Source organism: Ictidomys tridecemlineatus, chromosome 10, assembly GCF_052094955.1.
Source record: "Ictidomys tridecemlineatus isolate mIctTri1 chromosome 10, mIctTri1.hap1, whole genome shotgun sequence".
Lineage (NCBI taxonomy): Eukaryota > Metazoa > Chordata > Mammalia > Rodentia > Sciuridae > Ictidomys > Ictidomys tridecemlineatus.
Window position 1 is genome coordinate 52,625,010 of NC_135486.1, and position 24,991 is coordinate 52,650,000.

The window sequence follows — 24,991 nt, forward strand, 5'->3', positions numbered from 1 at the left end:
TGTATTTGTTAAAGAATATCTATACCTGGGTACGGGTATGAATATAAACCATTGTAACAATTACATGGAAAAACAAAGGGGCAAGAATAGTCAAGAAAATTTTAGAGGAAGAAAAAGAATTACAATGGACATTTCTACATCAGAAACTGAATTCTGAAGGTAAAATGATTAAATGACTCAGATTTAAGAGCCAAAAAGCAACATCATGATTAATACTTAAAGTCACAGACTTTGGTAAAGGCTCCTAGATTTGGGGAAGCTGCCCAGGTTAAAATAAAAATAACAATGATCCACATATAATAATAATATGTTCAAACAGTAGGAATAAATGAGACAACCTAAAAGCTTCTGGAGATATACAGAAAGACTATAATAGAAGAACTGAGAACCAGAATGACAACAAATGCCTCAACAGAAGACAATATAATTCATCTAACTTCTAATAGAAAAATCACTTCAAATCTAGAATACTATGTCCAAAATATCAATCAGATAAGAGAGTAGATGTCAGGGGCAATACATGGGTTGTGTGTGAACTGTGTTGTGCATTGTAGCCTAGTGAGGGGTTAAGTCTGGCACTGGGAACTTCCCATGACACCCCCACAGGGATTGATCACCTGATTCAGGTGAACTCCTCCAAAGCTCTGCCAAAGATTCCACACAGCACCTGAGATGGGTGTGACCTACCAAAATGCCAATCAACCTGCTGACCACAAGATATCATATAGCAAGACTCCACCCTTGAAACCTTATTCCTGCCTTTGACGTAACCCCTTACATAGACCACTGGAGCCCTCTTTCCTTTGTCTAGTTCCAGCACCCATGTGGACTAGATCTATCAGGGGCTCTGCTTTTAGGAAATATATTTCTGACTACTTGTGTTTTGTTCTTCACTAATTATTTGAGACTTTAAGTTTCTATGTGGCTTACATCATCCTTGGCAGGAAGACAAACCCACCCAATGAGACACTGGCCGTCACCCCTATTAGGTAGAAATTAGGTCATTTGTCAGACATTGAAAATTATGAAATATTTCCTTCCATTCGAACCTTCCTCAGGCAGCTACCATCAGTGAAAAGGACATACAAGAGATCTAGAAACAGAGGATCCAATATCATAGAGCAACACAGTAAATTCCATGATAAGGGTGTATTCCTAGGAAGACAGTTCTGCAGTAGGCCTAAAGAAGGAACAGTCAAGTGAGCTGGGGTTGTGGCTCAGCAGTAGAGCACTCACCTAGCACAAGAGAGTGCTGGATTCAAACCTCAGCACTCATAAAAATAAGTAAATAAAATAAAGGTATTGTGTCCAACTACAAAAAAAAAAAACAGTCAAGATTAGGAGAGCAGAAGGCAAGACTTCAGTATAGATATCTTCAAGAGATAAAAGGGAATTGCTTATTTGTATAATGTATCTGAGAAGAAAAAGGAATTGCTAAATTAACATTTTGTGGAAAGCTTGTGATAAATAGGTATGAATTAAAATTTTAAAACTAAGCCATTAGGGCTTAGTGGTAGAGCCTTTGCCTGGCATTCCTGAGGCCCTGGATTGAATCCCCAGAACTGCAAAAAACAAACAAACAAAAAACAACTAAGGAATGTAAAGTGGCTACTTACTTCAGGGAGAATGAAAAAATGAAGAAATGCAATTAAAACAAACTTTATAGCACACTATGAATATTAGTATCATCATAAAAAAAACTGAAAGAGGATTTAATGGCAGATTATGTGGTAATTACACGAGAAGAAGGAAAGGAAGTGAACTGGTTGAATAGAGGGGACTAAGAGACCTGAAGGTTCATCTTCCAAGATAGGAAATAAGTAAATTGGGGAGAGGGGAGGTACTAGGGGTTGAACAAGAGGAGCTTAACCACTGAACCACATTCCCAGTTCCCCTTTTTTTTAATATTGTTTTTGGAACAAAGTCTCACTAAATTGCTTGGGGCCTTGGTAAGTTGTTACAGCTGGCTTTGTACTCATGATCCTCCTGCATCAGCCTCTTGAATTTCTGGGATTATAGGACTATGCGACTACACCCAGTTAAATAGAATCTTAATAAATAAGAGAAAGCAGCACGAATATATTAAGAAATATGTAAATAAATGAAATGCTAGAAGAAAGGGTCAAAAGTTCAAGTATCTTTCTCTAGGGAAACATTTGGAGGAGAGAAGAATTAGAATTATTTTTGTTATATATCTTCCTAAAATATGTAGGCATCATTTTCATGAAAATACAAAATGATCTTGCAGTACAAATGTACAGTCCAACCTTGTGCTCTGAGGGGGATACTTTAGGACCTCTCTCTGTACAACTGTTCTCTCTCTCTCTCTCTCTCAATCCAATGTCAAGCCAGATTCCAGCTGTTACAGCTAACCCAACTTTGGTCTCTTCTCCTAATCTCTGAAGAAATGTTATACTCTGCTCCAACTCTAGCTTTCTTCAGGACAGTTGGGAACTGTTCCAACCATGGGCAATTAAGAGGATAATTATCTTAATGCTGTTTGTTGTCTATTATCCAAAAATGTCTGTCTCAGATATTGTATCTAATTTTATAGCGGGATGGCTAATTCTATACTAATTATTCCTAACAACATGGCCAAAGAGGTATTATAATAAGCTTTAAAAAATATCTTCAGGATAAGTATTCAGAACTGAAATTACCAATCCAGAATAATGTGCTACTTTCATTGCCTTTAGAGTATATTATAGTAAGCTGTTCTAAAAAAAAAAAAAAAGTTTCTCCCACTCCATTCACAATATCCTCAAAAAAAATGAAATACTTGGGAATCAACCTAACAAAAAGGTGAAAGACTTATTCAATGAAAACTTCAGAACCCTAAAGAGAGAAATAGAAGATCTTAGAAGATGGAAAAATATACCCTGTTCATGGATAGGCAGAACTAACATCATCAAAATGGCGATATTACCAAAAGTTCTCTATAGGTTTAATGCAATGCCAATCAAAATCCCAACGGCATTTCTTATAGAAATAGGGAAAGCAATCATGAAATTGATATGGAAAAATAAAAGACCCAGAATAGCAAAAACAATGCTAAGCAGGAAGTGTGAATCAGGCGGTTTAGCCATACCAGACTTCAAACTGTACTACAGAGCAATAGTAACAAAAACAGCATGGTACTGGTACCAAAATACGCGGGTGGACCAATGGTACAGAATAGAGGACACAGAAACCAATCCACAAAACTACGACTATCTTATATTTGATAAAGGGGCTAAAAGCATGCAGTGGAGGAAGGATACCATCTTCAACAAATGGTGCTGGGAAAACTGGAAATCCATATGCAACAAAATGAAACTGAATCCCCTTCTCTCGCCATGTACAAAAGTTAACTCAAAATGGATCAAGAACCTTGATATCAAATCAGAGACTCTGCGTCTGATAGAAGAAAAAGTTGGCAATGACCTACATACTGTGGGGTCGGGCTCCAAATTCCTCAATAGGACACCCATAGCACAAGAGTTAATAACTAGAATCAACAAATGGGACTTACTCAAACTGAAAAGTTTTTTCTCAGCAAAAGAAACAGTAAGAGAGGTAAATAGGGAGCCTATATCATGGGAACAAATGTTTACTCCTCACACTTCAGATAGAGCCCTAATATCCACAGTATACAAAGAACTCAAAAAATTAGACAATAAGATATCAAATAACCCAATCAACAAATGGGCCAAGGACCTGAACAGACACTTCTCAGAGGAGGACATACAATCAATCAACAAGTACATGAAAAAATGCTCACCATCGCTAGCAGTCAGAGAAATGCAAATCAAAACCACCCTAAGATACCATCTCACTCCAGTAAGATTGGCAGCCATTATGAAGTCAAACAACAACAAGTGCTGGCGAGGATGTGGGGAAAAGGGTACACTTGTTCATTGTTGGTGGGACTGCAAATTGGTGAGGCCAATTTGGAAAGCAGTATGGAGATTTCTTGGAAAGCTGGGAATAGAACCACCATTTGACCCAGCTATTCCCCTTCTCGGTCTATTCCCTAAAGACCTACAAAGAGCATGCTACAGGGACACTGCTACATCGATGTTCATAGCAGCACAATTCACAATAGCAAGACTGTGGAACCAACCTAGATGCCCTTCAATAGACGAATGGATAAAAAAAAATGTGGCATTTATACACAATGGAGTATTACTCTGCATTAAAAAATGACAAAATCATAGAATTTGCAGGGAAATGGATGGCAGTAGAGCACATTATGCTAAGTGAAGCTAGCCAATCCCTAAAAAACAAATGCCAAATGTCTTCTTTGATATAAGGAGAGTAACTAAGAACAGAGCAGGGACGAAGGACATGAGAAGAAGATTAACATTAAACAGGGATGAGAGGTGGGAGGGAAAGGGAGAGAGAAGGGAAATTGCATGGAAATGGAAGGAGATCCTCAGGGTTATACAAAATTACATACAAGAGGAAGTGAGGGGAAAGGAAAAAATAATACAAGGGGGAGAAATGAATTACAGTAGAGGGGGTAGAGAGAGAAGAGGGGAAGGGAGGGGAGGGGGGATAGTAGAGGATAGGAAAGGCAGCAGAATACAACAGACACTAGTATGGCAATATGTAAATCAATGGAAATGTAACTGATGTGATTCTGCAATCTGTATACGGGGTAAAAATAGGAGTTCATAACCCACTTGAATCAAAGTGTGAAATATGATATATCAAGAACTATGTAATGTTTTTAACAACCAACAATAAATAAATAAATAAATAACAACAAAACAAAAAAAGTTTCTCAAAAAAAAGTTTCTACCAATTAAAGTTTATATTAATTAATTAATACATTAGCATGGGAACATACAACCAAGGAGATTTTCTGGAAGAAAAAAAAATGAATTCATTTGTTGAGCACTGTCCCTCAGAATAAATACATAATTAGGAAAGAAAAAATAAATTTTAAAAAGTGGGGATAAAGTAACATTCCTTTTTCTACAGGAGTCTTCTTTTTCCTTACCTTATGAAAATGTAGAAATATCTCAAGTACAATAATACATAGTTACCAGCTAATGAACAAACAAGCACTCATAAAATATCAATCTCAAGATTACGAATATGAGCAGGTAAAATGGCTTCTGACTTTACAGACAAGCCCTTTAATGAACAAGCATGTCCAAGCACCACTGTGGAGGGAGATGGAACACAGACAGACAAATGAATAGCTAGACAGACTGGTAGGTTTCTAAAATAAATAAAGAAAATGTTTGTGGATAGAGTAATTTAGTATTTCTTTATTTACCGTTCCATCTTCCATCAGCTTCAGACAAGAACCAAAATCTGCTAACCGAATATGTCCATTCATATCCATCAATATATTGTCAGGTTTGATGTCTCTGGAAAAAAAAACACAGTCATTTAATTTTTAGTTAAGAAAATTAAAAATAGTCAGTTGGTTAGTTAAGATAAAAATATCAACTTCTTTTTAAAGTAATACTCTAAGAAAGTCTATTCAATCACTTATGAGTTCAACTTTAGGATCTGATTCATAATTAATATTGAAACTTTTTTTTCTTGTTTTTTTTTGGGGGGGGGTTACTGGGGATTAAACCAAGGAGCACTATACCACAAAGCTACACCCATAGTACTTTTTATTTTTTGAGACAGGGTTTCACTAAGTTATTGAGGCTGGCCTCCTGAGTCACTAGGATTACAGGTATTGCACTACCATGCCCAGCTTAAAAATGTGTTAAATACATACAATTTCAGTGTTTTCCTGGATATAAAAAGTACTCTGGTAATCTTATTATGTTTTCTTTACATTTTACACAGATTCCAATGTGGCTATGGTAGGCCTATTACTGTTTTATAGAGAATGTCAAAATTATCTAATAGCCACCAAAAATACTATCATCTAGCCTATGATATTTTACAGGGAAAAAATACTTCCTAGACCCTGAGCAAAACTACAGATAGACAAATTCTTAAGTACTGTAGGTCACAAAGGAATTGCTTCATAAAACTGATTTTGCAAAAGAACTGAATAAATATATAATAGATTACCTATATTATTTAAATATACTTAAATAATGTGGATGTTAATGGCTTATAAGACATCAAAATCTAAATAATAAATTATATCATACCAGTTTTCTATTTTTTTTTGCATTGGAATGCAAACTTTGGGAAAACAATCACATATAAAATGATTTGTAAAGAAGATTCTCAGGAATCCAGCAATAATGTTTCTTATCACATTCTAAAAATTGTAACTGAATAAGAAAGAGATTAGTTCCTCCAAATGTTTCCTATTTTAAGAGAATAAGAAGAGAATCTTCTAAAAACAGTTTATCTGCTTTTTTAAAAAATTCTATTGCCATGGGGTTAATAGAAGAATAAAGTCATTTGAATCTGAATGATAACACTACAGGTTTTTATCCCTGAGATTTCCCACATATAATGTGGATATAACTGTAGTATGCTTTTGTTCACTGAAGACATCATAGCTTGGCAAATTATGGCCCATGGCTCATCCAGCCTACTGGCCTGTACTGGGCACAAAGAAACTTTCTGGGGTAATGAAAACATTCTTGATTGGGACAATTTTTTAAATGGGGGAATAAGAACTGCCATTAAAAATATGATATTAGAGTTTTGTGGAGGAGATTTTCATTCTTAACTTATTCAGATAGTTTTTATTTCTTCTAGGGTAGTTTGCATTTTTCTAATAAAATGTAAATTTTATTCATTTTTAAAAATTTATTTGAATAGAGGTTAATAATATTATGAAAAAACAACCCTAAAATTCATTTGGAAGAATGAATCTCATTTGAAAAAGTGAGAGACCCAATTCTAAACAAGGAAAGTGATTCAGGAGGTATCAAAAAACCTGATCTTAAATTATAATATACAGCTAAAGCAGCAAAAACAGCATGGTATTGGCATAAAAATAGATACAAAGACCAATGGAATAGAATACATAGAAACAAACTCAAATGTTTAAAGCCATCTAATACTGACAAAGGTACCAAAAACACATGTTGGAGAAAAGACAGCCCTTTAAATAAATGGTGCTAGGAAACCTAGATGTCCATATGTAGAAGAATGAATTTATAGCCCTATCTTTCTCCCTGCACAAAAGTCAAATCAATATCAATCAAAGACTTAGAAATGAGACCAGAAACCTAGCAACTGCTAGAAAAAAATATAGGGGTAAACAATCCATCATATAAGTGCAGGCACCAATTCCTCAACAAGAACTCTAAAGCTCATGAAATAAAAACCAAGAATCAGTAAATAGAATACCATCAAATTAAAAAGCTTCTGCACAGTAAAGAAAATGATTAAGAGTGAAGAAAGAGCCTACAAAATGAGAGAAAATCTTTGCCAGCTATTCCGCTGACTGGGGATTTTTTCCCCAAAACATATAAAGAACTTTTAATATCCAGAATATATAAAGAACTCAAGAAAAAAAACCCTCAATGCTCTCCCAACAAATGGCCCAATCGATAAATGGGCAAAAGAACTAAAAACACACTCTCAAAAAGAAGAAACACAAATGGCCAACAAAAATATGATAAAAATGTTCAGCACCTCTAGCAATTAGGGGAATGCAAATGAAAATTACACTAAGATTTCATACCACTTCAGTCAGAATGAAATTATCAAGAACACAAACAGTAATCAATGCTGACAAGGATGTGGGGAAAAAGGTACATTCTTACATTCTTGAAGGGTATGCAAATTAGTACAATTACCCTAGAAAGCAGTGTGGAAATCCTCAAAAAACTAGGAATGGAACCACCATTGTGATTCAGCTACCCTGCTCCTCGGTATTTATCCAAAAGATCTAAAATCATCACAATATACAAATACAACCATTTCAATATTTATAGCAGCACAGTTCACAATAGTCAAATTATGGAATCAATTGAAGTGCCTAACAAGAGATGAACAAATTAAGAGAATGTGGCATATATACAAAATTGAGTTTTACTCTACCATAGAGAAGAATTAAATAATGGTATTTGCTGGTAAATGGATGGACATTGAGAAAATCATGCTAAATGAAATAAGCCAGACTCAGAAATCAAAGGTCAAATGTTTTCTCTCATATGTGGAAGCAAGAGCAAAGCAAAAGAAAGGTGGCAGTTGGCCAAGAAGATTGTATATCATAATGATACAGGAAAGATCAGTGGGGTACAAGAAGGAGAATAAGAGAGTGAGGGAGGAAGAAAGGAAAAAGAGAATATGGAATAAATTTAACAAAATCATGTTATATTCATATATAAAATGTGCAAAGGGAATTTCACATTTATGTATATGTAAAAGAAAGGAAGTTTAGTAGAGGAGGGAGAATAGAAAAAGGGAGGAGAGGAGGAAAAGTGGGGCCTGAAATCAAATTTCTTCATGTATGATTTTGGCAAAATGAACCCAAATACTATAATTTTAATGCTCTTTTTAAAAAAAGGAATAATACAGTTAGACTCCCATCATGATAGCTTCTGTTATTTCCCTTATATTTACTATAGTTTTCCTTCTAAGCTGCTGTCCCCTTACAACAGAGGAAATTTAAGGTGCTTCTAAAGTCAACAACCTTGACTTCTTTTCCCTTTTTGTTGGGTTTTTCTACTATCTTGTCAAACTGCGTTGAAGTTAGAAAATATACTTGGTACTGGCTGTACTCCTATCAGTGCATTCTTCCTTATAGAAGAATTTCAGCTCATTCCTTAAGAGAAAAATTAAAGCATGATATTTGGGAAGCAGACCCGGGATCTCAGGCTGTAGACTGACAATTGATAAATAATCACAGGCTTCACTTTCTCTCATAATGAAACTCATGCTTTTATATAAAGCTAATTATATCAGAGCATTACATCAGATTATTCTTTGTCTTTATTCTCTTTATTCTAGAAATTGATTCTCCCAATGAAGAAGAAAATAAAAAGTATAGGAAAATGAAAACAATAGTTATCTAAAAATAGAAGAGTAATTTGTTTAAAAAGTTGTAATGGAAAGAAATGCTTACATATTTTCACCATATGAAACCAGTTGAAAATTTTAATATGTAAAAAGAGATTAATAGTGATCATGAAGGGCAATTAATAAAAGAAATACAACTGTATACAATAGTATACAAAAACATTAAACCTCACAAGTACACATGCGACAAGGATTAAACAATTACACACGTAATTAGTGGCAAATGTAACTAACTGGCATTACATACCAATGTAGTATATAAAAGTAGAAAACAGAAATCCCCATGTTTCTTATTTTCTTACTCCTTTATCTGCACCTAAGATCTTCTTGGGTGAAGACATATTTATGTCTATTCCTTCCAGAAACCATAACAAAATGACTACACTATTAAAAGGGAAAAAACTCAGAAGTAAATGTGAGAAAAGATAACAGAAGATAAAAGGTGAACTTGCTATTGTCATCAGAACAATACTGACATCAGATCAATATTGGCATCAGATTCACCATTTTAGGTCAGGAACCATTTTATCTAGAGTTTCCAAAGTTTTGATTTGATGCAACGCTACTTAACTTCCCATAAGAACATGTGCCTGCTAAAAGAAACTGATCAACCTCACCCCAGCTTAAACTCCTAAGCAGCTTACAACCAACCCCACCACAGTTTAAACTCCCAAGCAGCTTATGAGATTCCTCTTGCGGGCTATAAAGCTGCTCTGTGAGAGCCAACAGGCTGCTGCTCTCCTGGGAGGCACAGCCTTGTCAGTATGCCTCCTGCTACCTACAATAAATCTCTTGCATGGGATTCTGGTGTGTGGCATGGTCTTTGGACTGTATGTGGACTCTGCAAGTGTCCTTTCACTTGCAATCTTGGAAGATGGAAAATGTATGTATGATAAATAAAACACAGCAAAGAAAGGTAAATGATAATTGTCCTCAAGTTGGAAAAAGAAAATAAATTAACTTGATGTACCATTTGATCTGTCTAAATAGTAGAAATGTGATTGTTAAGAAAGGCCTTACATTTGCCAGTAAATGGATGGAACTGGAGACTATCATACTAAGTGAAATAAGCCAATCACAAAAAATCAAAGGCCTAATGTTCTCTCTGATATGTGGATGCTAGCACACAATAAGTGGAGAGAAGACTAAACATTCATTGGATTAGACAAAGGGGAATGAAGGAATAGGAAGGGAAGTGGAAATAAGAAAGATAGTAGAAATGAGTTGGACATTACTTTCCTATGTTCATATATGAATACATAACCAATATAATTACACATCATGTACAATCAGAAGAATGGGATGTTATACTCCATATATGTATAATATGTCAAAAACACATTCTACTGTCTAAATAATAAGAACAAATTTAAAAAAAAGAAGAAGAGAAAGAAAATCCCATAAACCTAATTTAAAAATAGCAATAAAGCCAGGTGTGGTGGTGCATGCCTGTAATCCAGTGGCTCTGGAGCTGAGACAGGGGGATTGCAAGTTGAAAGCCAGCCTCAGCAACTTAGTGAGGCACTTAGCAACTCAGCAAGACCCTATCTCTAAACAAAATATTTCTTTAAAAAGGGCTGGGGGGGATATGGCTCAGTGGTTAAGCACCCCTGGGTGTGGGAGACCAACCTTGCACTTGACTAAGTCACACTCCCCGGCTGGGTGCTGAGGCGCTCAGTCACAGAAATGTGGCAGAGCTTTCCCCACCCTTCTTGGGTTCGAGGGTCAGTGTCTCGAGCATGGGTATGTCTTGCTACAGCACCATGAGTGAAACTATGCTCACCTGTTCCTTTGTAATATAACCCCTTGCCCTGTTTAGGATAGAATCTTCCATGGAAGTGCCTTGTGTGTGTTCCCTTCTCTAACCGTGCCCTTGGATGTGGCCTACCCAGGTATCAGTCAACCTGCTGACAGTGGACATCATGAAGATAGACTCAGCCCCCTGAAACCTGACCCCTTGCCTCATTTGAATAGCTTCTCCTCAATAAAAGGGGTCAATTCGTGCTCTCACTCTCTCTCTTTGTGCAGCCCAGTTAGCCCAGTTTAACTGGAGTGACCCCTGAGCCTTTTAGTCTCGAGAACAGAAACCCAGCACCTGCATGTTCAATCTTCAGTATGGGGGGGGGGGGTGCAGCAATAGATTTAAATAGACATTTCTCAAAATGAGACCTAAATGACAGACAGGTACATAAAAAGTGTTTGACATCACTGGTCATCAGGGAAACACAAATCAAGACCACAATGAGATATTGTCTCTCCCTAGTAAAAAAGCCAGTATCAAAAAGTCTAAAGATAACAAGTGCTGGTAAGAATGTGTAGAAAAGGGAATCTATTATATGCTCTTAGTGGGAATGTAAATTATCTCAGCCATTACAGGAAAAAGTATGGTTTCTCAACAAACTAAAACTATCACTACCTCTGATTCATCAATCCCTCTATTAGTTCTATATCCAAAAGAAATGAAATCAGTATGTCAAAGAGACATTGGCATTCACATGTTCATTACAGAATTATTCACAATAGACAGGAACTGGAAACAATCTGGGTATTCATCAATTGATGAATAAAGAAAACATGGCACATAAGCACAGTGAAATATTATTCAGCCATTAAAAAAGAAAAGAAATCCTGTCATTTACCACAATGTGTCTAGAACAGAAAATCATGACATTAAATGAAATAAACCAGGCACAGAAAGACAAGTCCATATGATCTCACTTATATGTAAAATCTAAAACAAAGCTGATCTCAGAGAAGTTGAGAATAAGAATTGTGGTTATCATATGAGGGAGGAAGGATGGAGAAAGGTTCAATAGGTTCTAAGGTATTCTTAGAAGCAAGAAGGTCTCATGTGGGGACCATAGGTAATAATTATGTACCATATATTACAAATAGCTAGAAGAAAGAATTTTGGAAGTTTTTACCATAAGAGAATGATAAATGTTTGAGGAAATAAATATGTTTAACCTGGGCTGGGGTTGAGGCTCAAGCGGTAGCGCGCTCGCCTGGCATGCGTGCGACCCGGGTTCGATCCTCAGCACCACATACCAACAAAGATGTTGTGTCCACCGAGAACTAAAAAATAAATATTAAAAAAAAAATTCTCTCTCTCTCTCTCTCTCTCTCTCTCTCTCTCTCTCTCTCTCTCCTCTCTCACTTTCTCTTTTAAAAAAAAAAATATGTTTAACCTGGGAAAAAAAAGAAGAAAACTGGATGAGGAGGAGAGAGAACTCAAAGCAGCAGCATGATTGTTAGGTATTTGGTATATACAGAAGGAAAACACCATGCATATTGGACAAACAACTTAAAAAACAGAGGCCCTTACTAAGTATAGGAAAATAGTACACCAGAAAAGAAACACACTTCTTGGCTCAGTAATAAATCATATATACAAAGTCTCTATCATGTATTAACTACAGAATAAAGTAAAAACAGAATCAGTGAGAGAATGAAGGAGAAAATATAGGAGGGACACAAATAGGTAAATCCTTAAATAACATAAGAGGTAGTCAATAAACATCCTATCAAACTGTCCAGAATTTTAAAATCTTGAAATATCTGGAAATAGATATTGACATTAGAGATATGGGGTTAAATACCAGAAAAACAGCTTAAAGGAATTCAATATATGTGCCACAAGGGAGCAGGCATAAGAAGTGTGAAATGAGACTACTTTTCAATGTTATCTTTTATCTCAATTAATATACAGTATCTCTACATATCTGTGAGGTACAATATGATGTATTTTGATTCCTGTACACATTAGATAACAATAATTCAGAGTACATAGCAAATTCATCACCTTAAACTTTTATTTCTTTATTTTATTTACATTCAAATTACTCTCATCTAACTATTTTGAGATATACCATGTATTAGTATTAATCACATTCCCCCTGTTGTGCCTTAGAACCAGCACATATTCCCCTAGGAATATGTAATACTGTATCCCTTGAGCAATCTTTTCCTCCTCTTTCCCAACTATTCTACTCTCAATTTTGATAAGATCAACTTTTTTTTTTAAACCTTTTTTATTCTAATTGGGTTTCATTTTTACTATATACAGTATTAATTGAAATTAATTTAAAATCAAAGTACATATATAATCTCTGAATCATTTAATCAAATTATACATAAATTATTTAACTAAGCCACTGAAGCATCTGAAGTCATCAATATTTTTAGTTAAAACAATTAATGAGATCATAAATAAAATACATAATGCTACAATGATATTACTAATCTATCTCTGCTTGTCCAACATAAATAAAATTGTAATTTTAATATGTTGCCTACTAACTCAATGCACATCCTCATTCATTTTATTCCATTGCTGAAAGTCTCTCTGCTCTTAAAATGGTCAGTCTTTAGGCAGATGGAAATCCTCCAGATTAAGGAGGCCTGAAAAAGATGAGCTACTTTCCCCTAGTTATGTTATGCCTTAAAAAAAAAAAAAAAGTCTTATTTTTACTGAGGGAAGGATTAAAATGCTGAAAAGAGATAGAATTTAAAGAATTCATAAGGTGGAGGAAAAAATGACTTTTCCATCTAATTTAATTTAGGCACTGAATATGACCTAAACTACCAAGCACTTCGAAGACCTAATATACAAATTCATGAACTAATATATGAAATTCAAAACACTGCAAGGCAAAGAAAAATGTCCCTTCCTCCGTTCTCAACAAAAGACTGCATCTTGACCTTTTGTGGTTTCCTTTTTCCTTAAGGATTCTCTATCATTTTCATTTAAATCTAATTTTACAGTGGACAAAAGAAAAACGTTAGAGAGAAGTAATATAAGATATGACTGAAAATGGATTTAACCCATACAAGAACAGCCCTAGATTTTTTTTTCCCACTCTAAGTTTTTTTAAATATGGGCAAAGTGAACAGACACCACAGACTGACATTCCCACAAATGCTTGTGGGTCTGGATAAGTCTGCTGAACAACACCCATCATCTGAATAAAGAATACTCTTAATTACTTCACAAGAATGTTCTCACTAACCTTACAAGGATACATAAATACTTCATCCAAATTTGTAGGGGGGTAGGGTAAAGGAACTGAAAGAGCTCTCCTGTACACTGAGTACAAAGTAGGTGACACTAACTTAACTGACAGTACCTTCAATCCCCAAAACTTCCCTTTCAGTCATCTTGAAGAGACAGAATCAAAGAGAAATGGGTAGATAAATATTTATTTATTCTCTCTACAAATAATTTGATCACTGAATCAAGGTTTTGGCATCTTAAAATGCTACCTAGAGAAAAAAAGACAGAGGTCTCCTAAAAACTGTTTTATGCTCAGTATTTGATAAAACCTCTCTAAATAATTAAAAATCATAGATACTAATTGGGTTTCATTTTTACTATATAAGTACAATCTTTTCAGTTTGAAACCTCCAATGACTTCCATGACATCTGTCACTGTTGATTATTCTCCCAACTATACCACTTTCTCCTATTTCTTCTCTTAACTCAGATAAATTTTTTCCAGTTTCCTCTTGTTTGGATGAGAGATGTCCCCCAAAAGCTCACCTCTGCAAAATGCAAGAAGGTTCAGAAGAGAAATGATTGGGTTATTAAGAGTCTTAACCCAATCTGTGAATTAATCCCTGATAGGGATTAACTGAGTGGTAACTGAAGTGGTAGGGTGTAGCTGGAGAAAGTGGGAACTGGGGACATGGTTTGGGGGTATATATTTGTAAATGGCAAGTGGAGACCGACCGACCCCTCCCTCCCTCCCTCCCTCTCTCTCTCTCTTTCTCCCCCCTTTCTAATCATCATGTGAGCTGCTTCCCTCTGCCATACCCTTCCACCATGATGTTCTGCCTCATCTTGAACCCTGAGGAATGGAGCCTGTTATCTATTGGTTAAAACCTTTGAAACTGTGAGCCTCTAAATAAACTTCCCTCTGGACAGTTGTGCCAGTAGGGTCATTTAGTCACAGCAGGAAAAAAGCTGACTAAACCATCTCTCCTGGCTCCATTTTCCAAAAGCATGATTTCCATTCCCCTAATGGTATCCTTCCTGTACTAAAATGAAACACTCTACTTTTTTTTTTGGGGGGGGGGTAGCTCACTCAGTGATACTCTCCTTGGAGGTGCCTGTCTTTTCCCAGACTAAAAGTTAGTTGGTCCTGGATCTCTGATGGATTTTTTTTTAATCATAATTTCTTTGTATCTTTTCTCTTAGTGGTGCTCTAGGTATTATAAGTTATAACCTAATAAGGTTAGGTTTCTTTTTCCTTCTCATTTTGAGACAGGGTTTTGCTATGTTGCCTAAGTTAGTCTCAAATGTACAATCCTCCTGCCTCAATCTTCCAAGTAATTGGGAATACAGGTATATACCATCACACCTGGCCACAACCTTATTATTCATAGTCCACTTAAAAATACTTTTAACTACCTTACAAAAAAGAAATATTAAAACTCTGTGGTTCTACATCTATCCCTTCACAATTATTAAACAGATATTACCTAGACATTCATTATAAACCCCAAAAGGCAATATTATCACTTGCTCTGAGTAGTCAGATGTTTTACGAATTAATAAGGCAAAAATTTATATTGTATTTATCTAAATATTTACAATTCTGAGTGCCTTAGATTCCTTTCTGCATACTCAAGTTTCCATTTACTATCATTTCCCTGAAGCCTGAAGAACTTCATTTAGCGTTGTTTGCAGGTCTATTGCAATAAATTCTTTTTTCTTTTTCCTAATAACTTATTTCACTTTTATTCTTTTTAAAATATTTTTTGTAGTTGTAGATGGACAGAATGCCTTTATTTTTATTTGTTTACTTTTATGTGGTGCTGAGGATCAAACCCAGTGCCTCACATACGCTAGGCAAGTGCTCTCTCACTGAGCTACAGCCCAAGTCCTTACTTTTATTCTTGAAGGATAGTTTTACTTGATATAGAATTCTTAGTTGACAATCTCCTAGCTCCAATACGTTCTGATGAGAATTAATCTCTTAATGAAATTGTGGTTTCCCTATAGGTAATGTGTCTCCTTGATGATTCCAAAATTTGCTTGTTTGGGCTTTCAATAGCTTCACTATAGACACTGACATGGCCTTTTTTGCATGTTCATCTTCTCATATTCATTAAGTATCTCAAATACATTAGTTTGTATCTTAAATGTGATTTGAACAATTTGGGGCCATTATTTCTTCAGATTTTTTTTTCCTGTCCTTTGTTGTTCTTTTCATTCTGGATCTCAAAAGTACATGCACACAGATCTTTTGGTATTCCCAATAGGTCCCTGAAGTGTTATCATTTTAATCTTTTTCTCCCTGTTCTTCAACTTTCAATAATTCATATTCATCTATCTCCAAGTCTATACTTTGTTATCTCCATAGTTTTTACAGAGAAATTTTTCTTTTCAGATATTGTATTTTCAATTTCCATTTGATTTAGAAATTGTTTGTGTTTCTCAGTTAAGGTTTCCTATCTTTTCATTTACCATGAGTAGATACTTTAAGAATAGTTACAACAGCCACTTGAAGATTCTTTTTTGCTAGTTTCTACCTCTGGGTCATTTCAGAAATGATTTGTATTATTATCTCTTGGAAATACATCACATTTTCATGTTTATTCAGGATATTTATGGACTATATCCTGAAATACTGGGTAATTATGAACTACATCTTGAACACAATGAATTTTAATGGTTGAAATCTGGATTCTTCTATTTTTCTCCAATTAGTGGTTTGTCTGTCTGTTGCCACCTACCCTTTTGCTTTATCAACTGATTTATCACATTGAAAGTGCAAACTTGTTATTCTAGAAGTTCTAGTCTCAGTTAATATCTTTTCTCTTTTAGATGAGCAGCTTCAAATCAGAAATGTGGGCCCATAGATTTTAGATCCCCTCTATAGTAAACACAATTTCCCAAAATGCAGCTTTCATACTTCAGGAACAATAACGACTGAAGTTTTTCTAACTGTGTCCAAGCCACATTGTTTATCATGTTGTCTTCACCCAAACCCATGCCTAGAGCTGCAAAAAAGTAACCTCCTTTCACATGCCTCTTCTTTTAGTGTACATTCCTATCAGCTCTACCTGCTTCTGCTTATTCTCTAGTGCTTTTAGGATGCTAGTTTGGTTTTGTTTTGTGTTTATTTGTTTGTTTGTTGTAGTTAAACAGAATACCTTTGTTTTATTTATTTATTTTTATGTGATGCTGAGGATCAAACTCAGGGCCTCCCACCTGCCAGGCAAGCGTTCTACCGCTGAGCCACCAGATTTTTAGTTGTTTTCTGTGAGTGTTGAGAAAGATCTCACTCATTCACAACCCCTTCTTGGATATTTGAACCACCACTGTGTTTTCTAACAGATGCAGCCAATCTATATCTAATAAAGCACCTTTGGCTTTTAAATTTCATGGATGTAACAATAAAATCTCTCATTCTACAATCTCATCTAGACTCTTGCTACTCCCCCGTCAAGAGGAATTGTTCTGGTTAAACCTGGACAGCCTTATTTATGACTGCGCCTTCAACTGTGAAATTGAGACTCGATGACTTTCAAGGCTAGGACATAAAGATATCATGTAATTCTTTATTCTCTTGGGGCACCTGTACTTGGAACCTAGTCATAATGTTGATAAGAAACTTAAGTAGCTTATCCTTAAGTTTCTTAACAACAGCTCTGGCTGACGCCTAACCCAACTGATGGGCAGCTGGGTATGTAAGTGAGACATCCTGGTGGATCTTCCAACCCCAAGTGGGCCACTAAAATTCATGCTACACCATGAAGAGACAATTAGTACCAAATTGCAGATTCGTGAGCAAAAAACATGACAGTTGTGTTATATTAGCCTCTATGTTTCTGGGTGTAGGGTGGACAGAGATGGTTGCCTTCTCTTTCAATAAAGGGTTTTGCTCCAGATATCAGTCAGATCCTTCAGAGGAACATTTGCCTTTCTTGGAGCAGGCCATATGCACTGAATGACTTTATTAGAAATACATTGGCTGCATCATCAGGCCATTTTGATCAAATTACCAATAACTCAGATGCAATAGCCTCTTCAGAACTCCAGTTGGGGCTGACTGAGGTTTTGGTCCATAGTGTAATCCTGCTTTCTTCAACTCCCTTCCACAAGTATTAATCCCTATTAAATATCCTGCATAATACATACTGGCTCAGTGCCTATTTCTTTTTTTTTTTTAATTTTTTTATTGTTGGTCATTCAAAACATTACATAGTTCTTAATATATCATATTTCACAGTTTGATTCAAGTGGGTTATGAACTCCCAATTTTACCCCGTATACAGATTGTTGTATCACATCAGTTACCCTTCCATTGATTTACAGATTGCCGTTCTAGTGACTGATGTATTCTGCTGTTTATCCTATTCTCTACTATCCCCCCTCCCCTCCCCTCCTCTCCCCTCCCCTTTTCTCTCTCTACCCCCTCTACTGTAAATCATTTCTTCCACTTGTATTATCTTGTCTTACCCCTCCTTTCCTCTTATATGTAATTTTGTATATCCCTGAGGATCACCTTCCATTTCCATATCAGTGCCTACTTCTGAAGAACACAGCATACTATATAGCAATTGATAAGTGGAATAACAGCACAACAAATTCCATTTTCTGATATAAGATGCAAAATAACATCTGGCATTCAGATCCACTCTGAGTTAGTGACATCTTGCAACAGCCAGCCAATCAGATACCAAAGACTTTTAATAAAGGAAGTGAAAGGACAGGCAAAATATTAAATGACAACCCATGAAAACTGAGAAAGTGACAGAAATGTTTAGATAAGATGAACTCTAAATTATCACTGTGAAAGGATTATTCAAATTTCTAAGTAACACTGAACTTTTAAAAAAGCATTATTTTAAAATAATAAATCAAAATTAATATTTATAATGATATATATTTTCATTTATAACAGTTAAGAATTTTTAAAAGCATTCCAAAACAATGACTATATAAAAAGGAAGTCAGATGCATCATTATTACAAGTATTATCCCTATAATAGTAAAATGTGAGTTTAAAATTCATTCATCTATAAAGCAATAGTTTTTAATCCTGGCTGGACATCAAAACTGACTAGAAAGCTTATTTAATCATATTAGTTGGGACCCAATTCATACACTGAAAATCAGATTACTGCATAGCAACTGATCAATAAGAACTATTAATTTAAGGCATGTGTTTCTCTTTCCCATCAGCAGCATGTCTCTCCCAATCAGTTCCTTCTTATTGTTTATATGGGTTAGAAGAAAGGATTCATATAAGAATGCTTTTATTTTTTGTTCTTCCTACTCCCCTTCATATATACATACAGAAAAAAATACCACACTGCATTGTGATACACCACCACTTTACCTACAGGTATTAAAAAAAAAAAAAGCCTCATGCTACATTGTAATACTACAACCAAACTGCATCTTAAATCAAAAAGTCAATAAATGGGATGGCAACAAATTAAAAAGCTTCTTCACATCAAAGGAAAGAATCAAGAACGTGAAGAGGGAGCCAACAAAATGGGAGAAAATCTTTGCCACTTGCTCCTCAGATAGAGCATTAATATCTAGGATACACAAAAAACTTTTTGTTTAAAAAAAAAAACCCTACTCAATAAATGGGCAAAGGAACTAAACAGACATTTCTCAAAATAAGAAATCTGAACAGTCAATAAATATATGAAAAAATGTCCAACAATTAAAAGAAATGCAAATTAAAACTACACTGACATTTCACTCCAGACAGAATGGCAATTATCTAGAATATGAGTAATAATAAATGTTGGCAAGGATGTAGGGGAAGGGTACACTTATATATTGTTGGTGGGTCTGCAAACTGGTACCAACACTCCGGTAAGCAGTATGGAGATTCCTCAAAAACTAGGAACAGAACCACCACATGACCCTGCTATCCCACTTCTCAGTATATATCCAAAGGATTTAAAATCAATACACTATAGGGATGCAGCCACTGCAATGTTTATAGCAGCACAATTCACAATAGGCAAGACATGGAGCCAATCTAGGTGCCCTTCAACATATGAATGGATAAAGAAAATGTGGTACATATACACAACCAGAGTATTACTCAGCCATAAAGAACAACTACTTTACAGTATTTGCCAGTAAATGGATGAAACTGGAGACTATCATGCTAAGTGAAACAAGCCAGTTCCCAAAAGTAAATGTTTTCTCTGATATGCAGAAGCTAATCCAAAATCAAGGGGGGAGGGGGCTTACAAAAAAGAATTTAAGAAAGATCAGTGGAGTAGACAAACGGGAATGTGGGGTAGGGAGAAAGGATGAGATAGGAAGATAGTGGAATGAATCCGACTTAACATTCCTATGTACATATATGAATATACCACAGTGAATCTCACCATCCTGTACTTCCACAACACATTATTTAAAATAAAAATAAAACACAAGTAAATAGCAGAAAGATCAGTAGAACACAGGGAAAGGAACAAGGGATGGGAGGATGGGGTAGAAAAGAGAAGTACTGGGGATTGGCATAAAACAAATTATATTCCATGCTTTTATAATTATGCCAAAAGAAATTCTATTATCATATATTATTAAGTGTCCACAAAGTATTTAGGGTTGAATAACTATGAATGCTTTCTATTTTCACTGTTCAAAGGCTGGGGACATAGCTCAGTTGGTAGAGAGGTTACCTCACATGCATAAGGCCCTGAGTTCAATTCCCAGCACAACAACAACAACAAAAAAAAAAAAAAAAAAACATTTTTTTACTGTTCAAAAGCCCTTAACTTGATGATCTAATAATATAAAATCATAATAATAGTATGTCCAGGCTTTTAAATAACTAAATAAATAGATACTCTCAATTTTTCAAAAGAAATGGTATATCGGTAATAAAGAAAAGTTACACTAGTAAAATTTTGTCATAGATACCCTTTCATTAGAATTCTTAATGGGAACACTAATTTGGGGCTCATCTACAATTTGGAAAAGTTATTGATAAAATTCTCTCAAACTTCTCAACTTCTCTTTTTCCATTGCATATTGTCTTTTTTTTTTTTTTTTTTTTTTTTTAAGAATTCTATGTGAAAGCAGGCATGGCGGCACATGCCTATAACCCCAGTTACTGAGGCTGAGTCAGAAGGATAGCAAGGACAGCAAATTTGAGGCCAGCATGGACAAAAGGCTAGCCCGGGCACCTCAGCCAGACCCTGTCTCAAAATAAAAACTAAAAAGATTGGGGATATAGCTTAGTGGTAGAGTGTGCCCAGGGGTTCAATCCTCAGCACTAGGAAAAAAAAATTTCTACGTGAATAATAAAAAATTAATGATCATAAAATTCCAGGTACTGTAAAATAATGGTGGCTGTCCAAATCCTAATCCTTCAAAACCCATCCAGACAACAATCAACAGTGAAAGCAACTCAGGGACAACACTAACAGCATAACTCAAAGAGAGATTACCATGAAATTTAAAGTTATGTGTATTTATGGAAATAACTATTTGAATATATCAAATTCAACTTTAGAGGAAATTGGCTGAAAGAGAAAGAAACTGTGAGAAAAAGAAGAGCAGGGAAACAAGGTATGATAAAACACAGATTAAACCACTAACCACCATCACTGAAAAGGTCCTATGATGAGTGAGTTGGCTAATACAGAACAATTCAGGAAAGATAAATGAAGAGGACACTGGTCTCTGGACTACCTTTACAACTTTCTGTAAATCTGACATTATTTCAGAATAAAATGTTCACTTAAATAAAAAATATTATGAAGCAAATTTATGTAAATATTATATTATGATCCTCTATCTTGTTTTATATTAACATATGTCTTCATGCTTACTATATGACAAATATTTGTATTTGGATAGACAACATATTACTAAAAAAATCAATTTTGTAAAACTGTATTAAGAGTCAATAGTATTTGATTTGTGAATGATTTCTTGGGAACTGTAATGTTTTGTAATAAACACCAAAAGACCAAGAATTTTCAGGGGTCATGGGTGGCCCTCCTATGATCTTATTCCTCTTCTTCAATTGCCCTCCCTACCCCTCTTCCCATGATCAAAACCTCCATCCCCTGGATAAATCCAAAGCGGCCAAATTATCAGCTATTAAACAGCAAAAAAACACTACTTTCTATTCTGAGAACCACACCTTTAACTATACCCTCTAACTGTCCTTTCTTGCTTAAGTCTATAAAACTGTCTTTGTTTCCTAAGACAGTGTTTTAGTCAGCTCTAACTCAATGGGACTCTACTAATACGCCATAATCTTCTGACTTTCATTTTTCAGGTTATATTTACTTCCATACTGGGATATGGTATAACACTGGTCTTGGTGGTAAGATTCAACCACCTTATGTAAACAGTTTTACAATAATACTGATGTGGACAATCCAATGTATGGGGAGATTCAATTAAAGCCTTCTGAAGATCCAATAAAATAATAAAATGAAGGATGTAATTTCTTTCTTTTCAGCTTCTTTTTTTTCATATCTGTTTGTATATATATTGTTCATACCAATTCATATCTTCATACATGTACTTTGGATAATGATGCCCATCACATTCCACCATCATTACTAAACCCCTGCCACTGCCCTTCCCTCCCACCCCTATGCTAATAGTTCTGCACAAGTTTTCCATTTGGTACAAACAGTGGTAGAAAAAAAGAAGGAAACAAGTAATTAGTACGAAAATATGAAAATAGGGCTGGGGTGATGGCTCAATGGTAGAGTGCGTCTAGCATGTGTGAGGCACTGGGTTCGATTCTCAGCACTGCATATAAATAAATAAAATAAAGGTCTGTTGACATCTAAAAAAATTTTTTTAAATATGAAAATATATGATAGCATTAGAGATCAGATTAGCAGTTTCCTTAAATCTATCCTTATCCTGCACTGTTTACTCCAAATAACAGATATCTTCACATTGATACCACTGCTGTGTCTGTGTTATACTACTGTAGATGCCCTGACAAATAGTATTGGTTTGCTATAAGAGCACCTTGTCTAAAGACCAGATGGTGAACTGTGTAGTGAAGAGCTAATCTTACTCAAACTAAGGTCCCACCTTTGTCTTTTTATGATGGGTATCATTTGTATAGGCCACGTTAAGTTCTGACTCTAGAAGGGATTACAATTAAAGGCATCATCCCAGCTTCTAGGAGTAGAGGAGAAGACTAAGGGTAGTCACACTGGCAGTGGAAAAAGGCTCAGGTGTACTTCCAAATATTCCATTTGACAGTCATGTATTAACTCCTGCAAGAGAGGATGATGGGAGTTCTGTTTTTGGTATTTTTAACCTCTACCCCACTCACATCTTCCTTTAGCTGGTTTAAATCTATATTCTGATAGGTAACAAATCATAACTGTTAAGTATAACAGATTTCAATGAGTCTGCCTGCAAAATTATCAGAGGTTGGGGTGGTTTTGAAAACCCTGAAACTTTGAATTGGTATCAGAATTGAGGGTGTTCTTTTGGAAATTTCCCCTCTAACTTTATAGCTGACCCAAATTCCTCGCAGTAACTAAATACCAATCAATGAACTTTAATGAAATGATTATCTTTATGTAAAATAATCCCTAGAATGGTACATGTCCTGAGTTTATCTATAGCTCTACTGTAACAATGCTGAACTACAACAATACCTATTCTTTAATAATTTCAGGATATTACACAGATAGCTCCTCCATTGGCAATATAAAAAATTACAGCTTTCTTTTTGAGAGCGATGCGGTTGTGGGTATGGAGGAGCCCTCTCCTGACAGTTTCTGTTCCTGACTCACCGCTGTTCACTCTTGCTGAGGAACAAGTCAGTCAGGAAGCCACGCTGCAGCCATGGCATTTAAAGACACCAGAAAGACACCTGTGGAACCAGAGGTGGCGATTCATCGAATCAGAATTACCCTTACCAGCCGAATCATGAAGTGCTCAAGAAAGTGTGTGCTGACTTGATCAGGGCACAAAGAAAAAGAATCTCAAAGTTAAAGGACCTGTTCGCATGCCTACTAAGACTTTGAGAATCACTACAAGACAAACACCTTGTGGTGAAGATTCCAAGACATGGGATCATTTCCAGATGAGAATCCACAAGTGACTCGTTGACTTGAACAGCCTTTCTGAAATTGTTAAGCAGATTACTTCCATCAGTATTGAGCCAGGAGTGGAAGTTGAAGTCACCATTGCAGATGCCTAAGTCAACTGTTTTAATAAATTGATTTTCAGTTGTTAAAATAAAATTTTAAAAAATTCCAACTTTAAAATGTGACTCAGGTCTATGAGGGAGGGACTAAAGGGAATTCTAACAAAGTCTCAGGCCTCCAAGTGATTCTAACTAATTATAAAGTAATGATTTTACACATATTAAGAGGATAACTACCAAATAGTATTCACAAATCTAAACTAAAAGAGATGAAATCAGCCTGAATCCCTGGTGAAGGCCCAGGATATACCTATCCTACATAAAATTCTTAAGGAATAGGCATGAAAAACTCCCTAGAATTTAATTCTGTTGTGTTTCCCCCAAAAAAATTTTTTATTAAATTCCTTTTTCTGTTATTTATCAGTATAAAGCTAATAACATTCTCTAAAACATTATTAACATCAAGAAAATGAGGTTAATAAAAATTGCCAATCCTAAGTATTGAATATGAAACAGGTAAGATGAGGAAAAATGGGAATTATGAAGAATTCCTAAATAAGTTAACATTTTTATTTTTGTTTTTGGACTAGGGTAAAGAAAGATCACTTCACAAATATATGCTATCCTAACAACTTATCCAAGCTAATATTTAAAGTGTTGGGGGGGGGGAATAGGAAAGAACACATACTTCATTAAGTTTCTCCAAACCTGCTGAATTTGTCTTCGAAACAGATTTTGTCCAACAAAAAACTAGTATGTCTTAGTCCTTAGGATCATAGCCTGTTCTAAAACTTGAACATTTTCACATGAAAAAAAAAATTCTACCAGAAAAATAAATAAAAGCAAGCATGAAAAATATGAAAACATAAACTTAACAATTTCTGTTCACTGGTTAATTTTCCCTGCTGTAGTTTCTTTAC

General features: G+C 35.3%; 1 protein-coding gene and 1 pseudogene across 22 annotated transcripts in view; one reads left to right on the forward strand and one right to left on the reverse strand.

The window, feature by feature from the left end:
• Positions 1–24,991, reverse strand: part of Cdc42bpa (CDC42 binding protein kinase alpha) — a 311,232-nt gene that overhangs the window by 166,606 nt on the left and 119,635 nt on the right. For all 22 annotated transcript variants that reach the window (XM_040277554.2, XM_040277548.2, XM_040277549.2 and 19 more), the window contains one exon: positions 5,267–5,360. In XM_040277554.2, the coding sequence (XP_040133488.1) occupies positions 5,267–5,360 (94 nt within the window). The remainder of the gene's footprint in view (positions 1–5,266; positions 5,361–24,991) is intronic.
• LOC101966713 (small ribosomal subunit protein uS10 pseudogene) lies at positions 23,752–24,125 on the forward strand (annotated as a pseudogene).